Here is a 13,936-nt window from a genome sequence, read left to right as displayed (position 1 = left end):
TGGAAAGAGGCATGAACATATGCAAAGATCCAGGGATTAGAAAGACAAAGCCATGGTTGGTTAGAGATATGATTTATTTATCTATTCACCAAATACATATTTAGGACTAATGTTTTGCTAAGTTTTATGTTAATGGCAACGAAGGAGAAAGCAACAATCTTAAAGTAGTAAGTGACAGAACGTTCAGAGCTATGAGAAGGCAGAGGCAGAGGAGGAACTATATAGTTGCATGTACTCATGACTTTACCTGCCCCTGTGCTTTCTACACATTTCCATTAATTGCTAAGTCTTTTCTCGTCTAATGCTGCCAAACTGTAATCTTTCCGCATCAAAGATATTCTTTCCTTTGGAAAAAGTCTTCTCTGGAACTTTGTAGTAGAAGTTAGCAATTCTTTACTGTGCTCCTATAACTCCTTTAAAAATATTTCTCATATAGAAATATTTCACCAGGCATTTGATTATGACTTCTGCATTGCAGACATTGTGTACAATTCACTTTAAAGCCTAGCACTTAGCAAAAATCATTCCATACAGTTACAGGATTGGATGAATTAACAAATGGCTCATGTTAAAATACTAAACAAATGAGATCTAAAGTTTTAAAATAACACAGTGGCACCAGTCCAGTGGCTCTTAAGACACCTCAATTCAGACAATTTTCAAGTAACCTGAAATAACTTCTGAAACTCCAATCATTTTTTTTTTAAGGTTTAACAATTTAGATAAATGAGTAACCCAGAGAATAAGAGGGTATAACAGTATGAGAAAAAAGTAACCAGTAGAAGATAAGCCAACAGCAGAGTAAAAGTAGCTGATTATGCTTATTTAAGAGAAAAGATATCATTATGTGTTCCCCTAGAACACAAACATAATGATGCCCTTTGCTGTGAAGATGAATAGCAAAAGTCCAAGAGTATTTAAGCACTGGAGGCTCCAAAGCTCACATCTTTAAAAGAAGTTACAATAAAAATGAGCTACCTCAAAAGTTCCTAGCTCTATATTCTGTGGATAAACAAGGCTAATAGTAAGTAATTGTTCCAGGACAATAATTCCACTGTGTGAAAACCAGCCTCAAGATGCCACGAGATCGAAGAAAGAGGCAGACAGATCCAGAACTGTACAGAGTGTAAAGTACTGGGGTCACTGACAGAAGCATGATCCTGGGCAGAAACAAGATCAGTGGACCCACAAAATATTGCACCTGCACAATCCTGGATCTGTCTGCCTATTTCTTCACTCTCAAGGCACCATTGGCCCAATTCTCATACCCTAGAACAGGGCTGTTCTGGAACAGTACACTCAGAAGACAGACAGTTTTGTTTGGACTGTAAAAGAAAAATCCTAGGAAGATGTAGCACTTAGTAGTTCACGTTGTACAAGGCTATTTCCCATTCAGGTGAGAAGAGACAGCACCTGCTCCGCCTACATCTGTGATCACTCGACAAAGGAGAACTCACTTTGCTGCAGCTCTTCTTGTCTTTTTCTTCTGCGGGGGTTCATCTGGGGTTACCACCTCTTCCTCCATTTCTATGTCATCTTCAGCAGCAGGTTCATCTTCTTTTTCCTCTGCTGCCATCCCTTTGCCTTTTCTCCGCAGATCCTGGGTTGGAGCAACCTGCAGATCTGCTGGGTAATACTCATTGCTATAGCGGGAAGAGAGTGGTACAACACGGATGAGAAGGGCACACTAATCTGAAATGTCTTGATTCTGTTCATGAGGGAGATGTTCACGGCACAAGAATCATACCCTAAAGGGACATCAGAGATTAGTCAAGCTTATTCTACAATATTATTCTTTTTATTGTGTCCCTCATTGACAAGCCAATCACTAACTATAATCACTAATTGTAGAAGACAGCTCATTCCATTGGTAAATTGCTGAAAATATTTTGAGATGTTTATTTTGGACTTCACTGAAATCAGCTTTTCATCTTTGGAAAAGCAAGTGGTTAAAAATGGATTATATTAAAAGATTGCAGCATGATGTTAAGACCACACCGTTACATTTGGCCAGACACATTCTACTTTGCCAGTGTCCTTTTGAAAATACAGTATCTCAACCCTGAATAGCTAAAGTAATCTTGAGCACAAGGAATAAAGACGGAGGTATTACATTATCTAACTTCAAAATATCTTACAAACTTGTAATCAAACAGTATGATTTTAGAATACACACATAGGCCAATGGAACATAATAGCCTAGAAGTGAACCCACACATTTATAGCCAACTGATTTTTCAACAAAGGTACTGAGAAAAATTGTATATCCACATACAGAATAATGAAACTAGACCCTTCTCACCAATTACAAAAATCAACTCAAAATGTATTAAAAGACAGACCCGAAACTTTGAAACTACCAGAAGAAAACAGAAGAAATCCATCAGGACACTGGAACAGGCAAAGATACATACATGTGTGTGTGTGTGTTTGTGTACACATTTTTAACAAGACCCCCAGAATCACAAAAAACAAAATCAAAATAGACAAATGGGATTACATCAAACTAAAATGCTCTGTAGCAAAGAAAAAAATCAATAGTGAAGAGACGATTCACAGAATGGAAGAAAATGCTTGCAAACTATATATCTGACAAGGGATTAAATAAGATTCAGAATATATCAGGAAATAAAAAAACTCAATAGCAAAAATTAAAACAAACAGAAAAACCAAATAATTCAATTAAAAAATGGGCAACAGACTTCAAGAGACACTTCTCAAAAGACATACAAAGGGCCAACAATTACATAAAAAAATGCTCAACATATCACTAATCATCAGGGAAACACAAATCAAAATTACAATGAAATTACATTAGTAAGAATGGCTACGATCAAATAATAATAAATGCTGGTGAGGACTTGGAGAAAAGGGAACCCCTGGACATTGTTGATGGAAATGTAAATTAGTACAGCCGTTATGGAAAAATGCAGGGAAGTTCCTCACAAAATTAAAATCGAATTATCATATGATGATCCAGCAACCCCAATACTGGGGACATAGCTAAAGAAATGTCTACACTCCCATCTTAACTGCAGTACTAGTCACAAGAGCCAAGACATGAAAACAATCTAAATGTCCATCAACTGATTAACAGATAAGAAAATCTGGTACTTAAACACAGTGGAATACGTTCAGCCATATAAAGGAATCCTGTTACCTGATTGTTATATTAAGCTAAATAAACCAAGCAGAGAAAGAAAAGAACTACATGAGCTCATATTTAGAATTTAAAAATGTTGATCTCAAGGATAATGGTGGTTACCAGACTTTAAAAGAAGGAGGGATGGGAAAAGGTTGATCACTGTATACTAAGTTCCACTTAGGAGTAAGAAATTCTGGTTTAACTATTGCACAGTAGGGTGACTATATGTAAAAATGTACTACATATTTTGAAAAACTTAAATAAAGAATTTTGTATGTTTTCACCATAAAAAAAAAAATGACAGGTATTTGAAGAAAAGGATAAATTTAACCTGATCTGAGCATTATAATATATGTGTATCAAAACTTCACATGATGTTTATTAATATATAAAATTTCTTACCTTTTTATGTATTAGGTTAAAAATAAGCTTAATTTAAATTAAAAAATATACTTACAGAGGACATCACCACAAAATTCAGTTTAAAAAGCATGGGTCTGATAAGATAAAAGGAGCTATAAACTCCATAGCTTTTGGTGGCAGCCATGATATGGTAGATTCAAACAGAATGTCCAGGCAACAAAAATCAGTAAGTTTTTATGCTTTATCTCTTCTAATTATAGAATTTGTTCTTATTAAATTATACTAAATTCCAATTCTTTATTTTTAATCCATTATTGTAGTTAACAAATACAGTCTTGAAGTCATTTAGTGCACTAGCTTTCATTCATTCATCCAATGATTAACATTTTGTTGTTTACTGCATGCATGGAGAGATACTAAGAAAAAGATCACACAGTGAGACTTTTAAATTCTCACTCAAAATAACACGTTGTGGACAGTATCCTACCAACCCTTTTAAAAGAACCACTAGAATAACACAGATTAAGGTTTTCATCTTTAAGCTAAGGGGTGATCTTATTTTTTCAAATTAACATGGCAGAGAGCTCATATTCAATTAACAGCACTAAGGCCAGGTTGCACTTGGATGCCTTTTGCAATTCATAAAACAACTGATACAAATTTTGCCTCCAAAACAAGGCAAAAGATGATAAATATCACTGTCCTCATTTTATAAACAAATTTATATCCAAATAATTATGTGCAAAGAGAAAAATCATTGCTCTTCCATTGCTATATCTGTCATCCTGCTGCTTCTTTGCCGATAACCTTTGCCAAAATGAATAATTCATGCAAACCTTTTCACTTATGCATCGGATCCTATTTCCTCTTACCTAGTTGAAGAGATGGTGCTAGCAAATTTTCTCCTCCCTTCTGGATCATTTGCACCAATACATTGAATCAATTCTTGATCCTCACCTGACTTCTCAGACACATGTGATTAAAGTGATTGCTCCCTCCCTAAAATATTCTCTTCATCTGGCTTCCAGGATATCAGATGGTCTTGGTTCTTCTTACTATCACTCTTTTGTGGTCTCTTTGCTGGTTTATTCTCTCTCAACCTCTAAACACTGGTGTCAATCCTTACAAGTCTTCTATTTTTACATTCATACCTTAGGTGACTTCATTCTCTGTCTTATCCACATACTGATGACTCCCAATTTATTATCTCCAGATCACATATTTCCTTTGATTTCAAACTTCTACCTTCAATATGTACTTGACATACCTCTGCTTGGATGTTTACTTAGTAGCCCTAACTTAACACATCTTCAAATAAACCTTGATTCAACCTGCAAACCTGGAAAGCCTGCTCTCCTCATATTCTCAGTAAGTGGTAGCTCTCTTCTTCTATTTGCTTAGGCCAAACCCTTAAGAGACATACTTAACTCCTACCTTCTTCCCATTTCCTACCACCACCACATACCCATACTGCCATACTGGCAAATCCCACAGGCTGATCTTGTTGGAATCTTTCAAAAATATATCCTATCAAATTGAAATCTTTTAAAAATTCCCACCTTTATTGCTACAATTTTGATCAAGTCACCACCAAATTCTTGTCTAGGCTTGCAATCCCTACCTGATTGGTCTCTTCTCTTGCCACTGCCATTCTAAAGGCCATTTTCAATGTAACAGAAAAAAAACCTTAAGACTTAGATCACATCATCCTTTTGCTTAAACCTCCCAGGGCCAAAGTCCTTACCATTACTTGAAGCACACAATCTGGTCTCCTGTTAACTTTTTGCTCTTATTTCCAAACACTCCCTGGACAGCTCTATGTCAACCACCTAGACTTCCTTTTCATCCTTGGATAAGCTAGCATGTAATCCTACAGCATTTTCTCATGTCATGAAATACTAGTGGAGAGCATACTTTTTGCTAATTGCCTAGTTCTGATACCATACCTTTGGAGTCTTAAAGCAACCAGACATATACACACATATACAGTCAAAACTAAACAATACTCCAGAAAATTCCTGTTATTCTTTGACAGTACATGCATCAGCATGAGAAATATCAAGAGGTTCAAAATAGTAGTTGGGGTTGGTTCACTGGAAAATATCTTCCAGTTCCAGGTAAACAATAAAACAACAAACAGGGCGAGAAATAACAAGGCCTCTTTATGTTGATCACACTCAATATGACCTTCTTATTTCGTAATATGAAATATTTTTATTAGTATCATTTGTGTTTTGATTCATTTAAAATTAAGTGGTGAACAAAACTAGTTGTTACCTGAGAGAACCAGTGCTTCACAGACATTCCACTGATTTAAAAATGTGAGATGAATAAAGAACTTGGCCAGTTTGGAAGGTTAATACTCACACCCTACCAAGGATATATTCCTAGAAGAGAATACTTACTTGATAAATCTCAAGAAAAGTGGGGAAAGCTCCCTGGACCGTGGCTCTACTCTCTCTGGAAATTTTGACAAAGCACGCCAGAGCAAAAATCGAAAGTTGGTATGGTCCAGTCTTTCCTGACAATCAGTTTTCAATGTTAACTGCTTCTGATAAAAAGCTCCAACATCCCCTTCTTGGGTCTGTTCCCAGCTTTCATCTCCAATGGACTTTTCCTCATCTTTTATATTTTGCAGTTCTTTCTCTGAAACAGAGAAAAAAGTCATTATAACCACTAGAGAATATTAACATATGCCCTATATGCTTACTCAAGAGAAGACATTTCTGTCTCTGGTAATATAAGGAAAATAAAAAACCCACATCCAATGGTTATAGAAGATAATACATTTCTCACTTGTTTTCCAATTTCATGCATAATTATGCAGTAAAACTTAGTTAAACCACAGCTTGTCTTTCCAGCCTCCCCTGCCCTCTTACATACCAGCATGGGTTGCTGCTTTTTCTAGATGTTCATAGTAGACTTTCCAAAACTGCTTATTTTCCATTTCATGGGCATGGGAACTAAGATAAAAACAAATTTTAAAAATAATGTGGTATGGTCTTAAGTTTTGGATATCTCATAAGAAAAAAACTGAAAGAATTAAAATGTTTATTTGATTAACTCAATGGGAGGTTGTAAACAAGTTCTGCATTCTTTAAAAATGCCTGCATTGCTATACATACACACACTCATATACACATATGTGTGTAATATATATATATATATATATATATATATATATATATATATAAAGATAGGTAGATAGATATAGATATATAGATATACGTACACATACGTGTGTACACACACACACACACATTTAGCTACTCTGGGAATTGAACCCAGGGCCTCAGACATGCTGAGCAAGTGCTCTACCATTGAGTTACAGTCCTTTTTAAAAAATTTTTTTGAGAGAGTGTCTTGCTAAGTTGCCCAAGTTGGCCTCTATATTGCAATCTTCCTTTCTCAGCTTCCCAAGTAAATGGAATTACAGGTATGAATCATAGTGCCCAGCTCAAAAATTCTTTTGGTAGTCATAAAAGACTGATGGGTATTTTAAAAAATGTAAATAAATCCCTATAATGAGAATATTTTTTAAAGGCATAATAATGGCAATGGAGCATAATATATGAGGTATAGACCATTAAGGGAAAGAGACCACTGTTTGGAGAGAAAAGTTATTTTGTTCACAGCTAATTTTAAAATGTAGGTTCCCTCTACCAAATTCATATATACTTATTAACTCAACAGTAAAATAAACATTCACCAACTATTTGAAAAACATTTTTAGAACTCCATGAATAGATACTAGGGGAATCAAATAGTGTTTACATAGTTTGATATTCCAGCAAAAATCATCTCGAATTTTTGATATTTTTTGTCATTACTTTTCTGAGAATGCATAAACTTCATGCAGACATAAACTATGTCTGTTCTGTACTATACATAGAAAAAAAAAATATCCAATTTCCAAACAGAAATAGCTACCCAACAGGAAGGGAGCCCAGACACTATGGAGAACCATTAAAGGCAATTTAGTACTTAAAGAAACAACATTTTTTGACAAGAGGCCATTGATAATATATCAGATTATTTTTGTCTTCTGAAGGGACAATAAGCAAAATAATAAAGCTGGTGTTAGAAGGCACTTATTTTCAGCATACTGATTTGATGGTTTTGAAGGGACGTAAAAGGCAGACAAGCTAATTTGAAATTCAAAAGGGATTTATTTATTGTTTCTTTCTGTTAAATAAGAACCAACAGTCAGGATAGAAAGGCCACATATGACATATTTCCAATCTGTTAAAAAGCCAGAGTACACAATCTGAAGACAAATATCTGAAAAAAGGACCAAGTTTTACATCTGAGTAATGGCATATGTATTTTCTACATGACTATTAAGATTCTTTTTTTAGATATGAACATAGGAAAGTTATTTAGAGCTAATAGGATTTTGTATACTACACAGCAAAGGTTTTGAAAAGTCCTTATTTTTAAAGTAAAGTGTAGCTCAATGACTCAATATATTTAAATATAAGCATGCAATTAGTATATCTCTTACTATAAAAAAATCAGCACAGAAATTATTACATAAAGTAAAAAGAGAAAGCCCTCCAAAGCTATTTCAATACACATACACATAGAAATGTACGTATAACAATTGAATTGTTGAAAATCTTGACATCCAAGAGAATAATTAATGTTTATTAATGTTCTATTTGAGACATGTGCAAAAAGGAAATGACACTACCTACCTTGAGGATTAAATGAGATTATAGACATAAATTATAATTTTGTAAATTATAAAGTATAATTCTGGCTTCCTCGTTCCACAAAGGATTTAAGGTAAATGTAAATAGTGCACATAGCCATTCATTTAAATCACAGGTAGAAAGTATATAATCCTGGCCTCATTATTCTGCAGCCATTAAAGCATAATAGCTTCATCCATTTAACCCACACTTACCTTATGAGTTCAATAACAGGATCCCAAAGAGGGCTGAAGTTAACATATAACATGCCTAGCAAATACCGAAGAGGTACCTGCAATTGCAAAAGACTTGTTTAGTAAATGAGTAATAAGGTACAACAGAATGGCAGAAGTGCTCAAATGCAGACATCCCAACCTGGACAATCTGAGATTTGGAAAGATGCTGTGCTTTAAGAAAAAATGTTGTAATTATCCATCCAAAATACAGTGTGTAACAATTTCCTTCCTTTTCCTAACATATCACTCACAATTAAACACAGAAGACTCATTATAATGAGTAAACATATAATGAATAAACATAATATTCAAACTCATTTCAGATATCCACATATAAAGGATACATTTGACTCAGAATTAAATTCCTTTCTAACAAACATTGCCATCACCTGCTAAAACAGAACTTAAAGAAAGGTCAATGAAGTACAAGGCTAAAGAACTCAAAGTTTACTGTCAATGACAGTTGAGGCTTCATAAGCACATGTTCGAGTTCTCAAAATTATACTCAAAAGGAGTTCAGTCCAGTGTGTAAAGTTTTCTCAATCTCCTTTTGGAATGACACTCATTATTACCAACATCTCCTTGTGCTGGAGAGGCATCAAGTATCATTACTTAAGTTTGGGAAGTTTGTACATATTTTAGCAGCCATCTCTTTTCCAGATGAAATATCACAGAGGATGTTAACATCTAAAACAGGTTAAAAGCAGGACTTCCTGCAGTCTTGCTCACTAAGAGTTCAGTTCATGATGGATCTTCAAATGCTATGGACTGAAAACCCCTAATGTCCTGCAACAGAGAACAAACGTGGGAAAGAATATAAGGCTTTAAACTTTGACACTGGTATTCCTGTTGCTGCTTTCTCACCTACCTACCTCACTTGGGTTCTATTTGAGACATGTGCAAAAAGGAACTGACACTACCTACCTTGAGGATTAAATGAGATTATAAAGGCATGTTGTAAATTATAAAATACAATTCTGGCTATTATGTGTTCTCTGAACACATTACCTAAATTAAAATGAATCCATTGCTTTTACATTTTTTAGTGGAAATTATCTGAGTTGTCATTAACTGAGGCCATGGATCTTATTAAAAGCACGGACTATGGATCCAAAACACTTGGGTTTGAATACTAGTTTTCCAAGCTCTGAGCTGTGTGATCATGGGAAAATTACTAAATCTCCTTTTTATGTTTTCCTTTCTATAAAATGAACATAGTAAATGCCTATCTCCAAAGTTTGCTCTAAAAAAAAAAAATGCATTAATATATAGTAAGTCTACAGAGTGGTGCTGGGAACATATAAAAAGAGTACAGAGTACCTGTCTTGGCCAACAGGTAGAGTCTCCAAACAGAATTCACATTTATTTTTGTAAATAGCTCTGGACTAAGTAGGAAGCAGCACTCAGAATGTCTTTCAATGGTAAAGGCAGGCAGTTCCTTCATAAAAAAGCATGATTGTTACAGTTTACATCTGGAATATCCCCCCAAAGTCTCATGTATTAAGGGCTTGGTTCTCAATGTAATAATGTTCAGGAGGGATTCTAAGGAAATAATGGGTTCATGAGGGCTCTGATCTCAGCAGTGAATTAATCCATTTGATGGATTAATAATGTGACTGAACTACTAGGAAGTGGTGGAAATAGAATGTAGGTAGACATGTCTGGAGGAAGTAGGTAACTGAGGGTTTGCCCCTGGAGAACTATTTCTCATCCCCTGCCCCATTTCCAAGCTGTTAAGAACTCAGCAACTTTCTTCTGCTACACCCTTCCGCCATGATGTTTCTGACTTGGAGTCAGTCAATCATGAACTGAAACCTCTATAACCATGAGCCAAAATAAATCTCTCCTCCTCTAAGTTGTTTTTCTCAGGTATCTAACACAATTTTTCAGCACCGAAAAGCTAATGTAATGGCCTAAAAATGGAAATTAATTCTCAGATAATGACTATCTATTTCTTTCTCTTAATTTCTAATAATAAGGAAGAAAACAATAGCCATCATGTTTCTTGTGATTTCCTTTTACCAGGTTCCATTTCCACATTCCTAGCCCTAATACTACAACAAGCAGAAGGCTGGTTATTGAACCAGGAAGTTAAAATGAAATACATTTCAACAGATTTCCTATTATGAATGTTCACCATAACTTAGCCAAGGAATATCAGCAATTTTTCAACTCAAGCAGCCTTTGAACATTTCTCCTAAGTATTCCAGAAACTCACTCATCATCTATATGTTTTAATAATAGCACATAAAATCAACAAAAGCAAAAAGACAACAGTAACAAAAGCCAAATGTCTGCCCCACTCTCCCTTTAATAAAAATAGCATCAAGTTTCAATAGTGATCTATAAAGTTGGCATCAGATGCACTGGTCAGGGTCTATGTCTCCTCTGTTCTTTGTTGTACAACCAGCACTTTGTACGGCATAAGATATTTAAGAGGTGCTATAAACAATACACAATAAATAACTGAATGAATGATGGCATTTCTTTCCAAAAATGGCAAATCTTTGAAGAGTGAAAAGACTGAAAACAAGGGCCTACATAGTGAACACTGTCTCTGGTTTATAAGGTCTACAAAAAAGTCCAGGTTTTCAGATATGACCTAGGCCGGTCTCAATTTTCATGATGTCTCCCCTGCACCTCACACTGCAGCCATATAGAATTGCCTGTATCCCTCAAATGAGTTGGGCTACTTGATAACACTTCTGCCTCACTCTCCTCTCTCTGGCTTTAACAGCCTTCCCATCTGCATTCCTGAACACCTAATCCATCATTCAGCACTCAGCTCCCTCGGTGCAGCCTCATCAGACTGCACTACTGTACGCAGTGCTTTCTGTGTCTGACAGGCTCTACTAGGCTATACATCTCTTATAGGCTGGGTTATGTTCTCAATTATCTTTGTATCCCTAGAACCTAACCTGATGTCCAAAACATCGTAAATGCTTATTAACTGGCTAGATTCAGAACAGAATACTGACAAGCAAATTCAGTAACGTAAGTATTTTCTGAATAGAAATAAATCATAGGTTTCTGGGGCAGGAAAAGTGAGAGACCATCATATTAAATATGGCTTCTTTATAGATAGGAAAACTAAGACACAGGGTCAGCCCAGGAGAAAGGGCAAGTGAGGGCAATCATGCCCTCTGCATGATTCCCAGTTCTCTCTAAACATGCCTCTCTACATATAAAGACTTCCCATCAGCCTCCCAAGCTGCTGAGCTTTCAGGTGGGTGCCACCATGCCCAATCCTATGAATACTTTTAAAGTACGATTTTGGCCACTCAATAAGGACATTTCAAATGTTGAAATGACTGTGAATAATTTATATATAATCATTTTATTTATATTTTATATATGCATATATGTGTATAAATTTCTTTCTGGTGGTACTAAGGATTGAACCCAAGGCTTTATGCTCTATCACTGAGCTACACCCCCAGTCCTTTTTATTTTGAGACAGGGTCTCACTAAGTTACCCAGGCTGGCCTCAAAGTTGTGATCCTCCCGCCTCAGCTTCCCACCATGTTGCTGGGCTTTCAGATGGGTGCTACCATGCCCAATTCTACAAATACTTTTAAAGCAACATCCACAATTTACCCAAGGCTTTGAGAGAAATAAAATTACACAAAGACACCTAATCATCATTTTATGTGCAGGGCACACTGGCCAAAGTAATTCTAACTATGATATGTTGATAATCAATATATAATTGTTCTTTTATCTCTAGAAATGACAGAAAATAATATCCAATTTCAAGCACTGGATTTGGAATTGGACAATATGGATCTTAGTTCCAATTCTAAAATTAGAATACTCACTAGTACATAACCTTGAACAAATCATTTTAACATACTTCAGCCTTGAGCTTCTTATGCAATGGGTATACTATCTGGGAAAACATAAAACACCATGTGACTGTGAGGTACTCTTACAAAGGAGCAAGACAATCTAGGGTTTTGTAAAAATATTTTTAAGTTTGACATACAGTTTTAAGCAGCAAAACTGAAAGGTACTGTAAGTATTCTGTGTTGCTTTAGACAAAAGAAGTCAGTAACTCAGTAAATAATTGATAGTCATATTTTCAGTTTGTGCATAATTGGGAACACATTCTGCTTCCAGCTCCCTAAATCCAGTGAAATAATGCCTAGTTAATAAAATGTGTGCTTCTCAAACAGTAGACTTATAAGAAGTAAAATAGCATTTGATCTTTCTCAGACTAATAAGGACAGAAATCAAGATCAATATTAAGAACAATTTTATTCTTGAAAGTATATTTTTTTTTCCTTATGTATTTTATAGGCAGGGTGAAAAAGCAATTGAAAAAATTGTATCTATTTTATGGCCATTCTCTGAACCTAAAACCCAGCCACCACCTTGGTGGACACTAAAACCATCGTGATGTAAAAAGGACCTGGATATAGAAGGATCCTGTTCTCTCAGTCTCCTTCCAGTAGTTTAATGGACATTTGCCTTTCCAGGGAAATGTCTGGGATCAAAAATCCAACCCAATTATTATTATAAAAACATACTGAATTTGTAACTTAAAGAAAATCTAATAAAGAAAATTACAAAGTATGTCTCTAGTAAACTAATATAGAACAATAAAAATAATTTATCATTCACTTATTCTACAAACAAATTTCCTTTGAAAACCTGTTCAGTGGGGCAAAGCACTATGCTTAGATGATTAACACCTAAATTGCTCAAAGAAAATATCTAATCTAATGAATGCATAAGGTAAAAAAACAAAGAAAAGAATATTATCTATTGTCAAGAAGCACAACAATCACCTTTGTAAACTAAAGATTGTAGAATAACTGAATTAAGATGAGGGAGAGAATGTCAGTAACAACAAACTGAACTACCAAGGCACCCTAATACCTGTGCAAACTCTCAGATATGTCAGTCTGTATAGTTCCCCTAAATAAACTACATTCTCTCAGACTTTGCTTCCCTTACATATATTCTTCCTCTCAAATAGAACATTATCCCCTTGTGAGGGTACAGTCAAACATCACCCCTGCCTGAAATCCTTGAACACTGTCTTACACATTCACCATGGAACCTGCCCTACTGTAGCACAATGTGATGTCTTTGAAACATCAGTACATGTTTGATAAAATATTAATTTTAATAATCTCAAAGTTACCATACAAGTGCTTAATAGGTGCTAGCTACTGTTCTAACATTTTATATTTATCTCATGTAATTCCCAGAAAAAAAGCAGTGAACTAAAAGTATTTTCCCAATTTCACAAATAAGGAAACTGAGTCACCGTGTAGTTCTAGGTTCAGTAAGTGGCAGAGATAGGCCTTGATTTCAACAATCTTGACCACTCTACCTAAACTATTGTGTGATGATGCCAGGGACTACAAGAATCAATTCTGACTCCTCACATAACACAATTCGGCCTCCTACCTCCAGACCAATCATTTCTTTATACTCTACCCTTCAAAGCTTCTTTTTAAAGATGGAATCTAATTTTTAAAACATTACAT

General features: G+C 35.2%; 1 protein-coding gene across 1 annotated transcript in view; it reads right to left on the bottom strand.

Moving 5' to 3' along the window:
- Utp20 (UTP20 small subunit processome component) overlaps window positions 1-13,936 on the bottom strand; it is a 93,967-nt gene that overhangs the window by 55,993 nt on the left and 24,038 nt on the right. The window contains exons 19-22 of the mRNA XM_046429652.2: window positions 8,418-8,494; window positions 6,392-6,471; window positions 5,914-6,154; window positions 1,458-1,643 (exon numbers count right to left, since the gene is read on the bottom strand). Coding sequence (XP_046285608.1) covers window positions 1,458-1,643; window positions 5,914-6,154; window positions 6,392-6,471; window positions 8,418-8,494 — 584 coding nt within the window. The remainder of the gene's footprint in view (window positions 1-1,457; window positions 1,644-5,913; window positions 6,155-6,391; window positions 6,472-8,417; window positions 8,495-13,936) is intronic.

The sequence above is a fragment of the Marmota monax genome, unplaced genomic scaffold, assembly GCF_021218885.2.
Source record: "Marmota monax isolate L192 unplaced genomic scaffold, Marmota_monax_Labrador192_F-V1.1 WCK01_AAM20220418_F8-fsc00051, whole genome shotgun sequence".
Classification (NCBI taxonomy): domain Eukaryota; kingdom Metazoa; phylum Chordata; class Mammalia; order Rodentia; family Sciuridae; genus Marmota; species Marmota monax.
The sequence above is the reverse complement of the archived record's forward strand: the minus strand, read 5'-3'. Positions and strand labels throughout refer to the sequence as shown.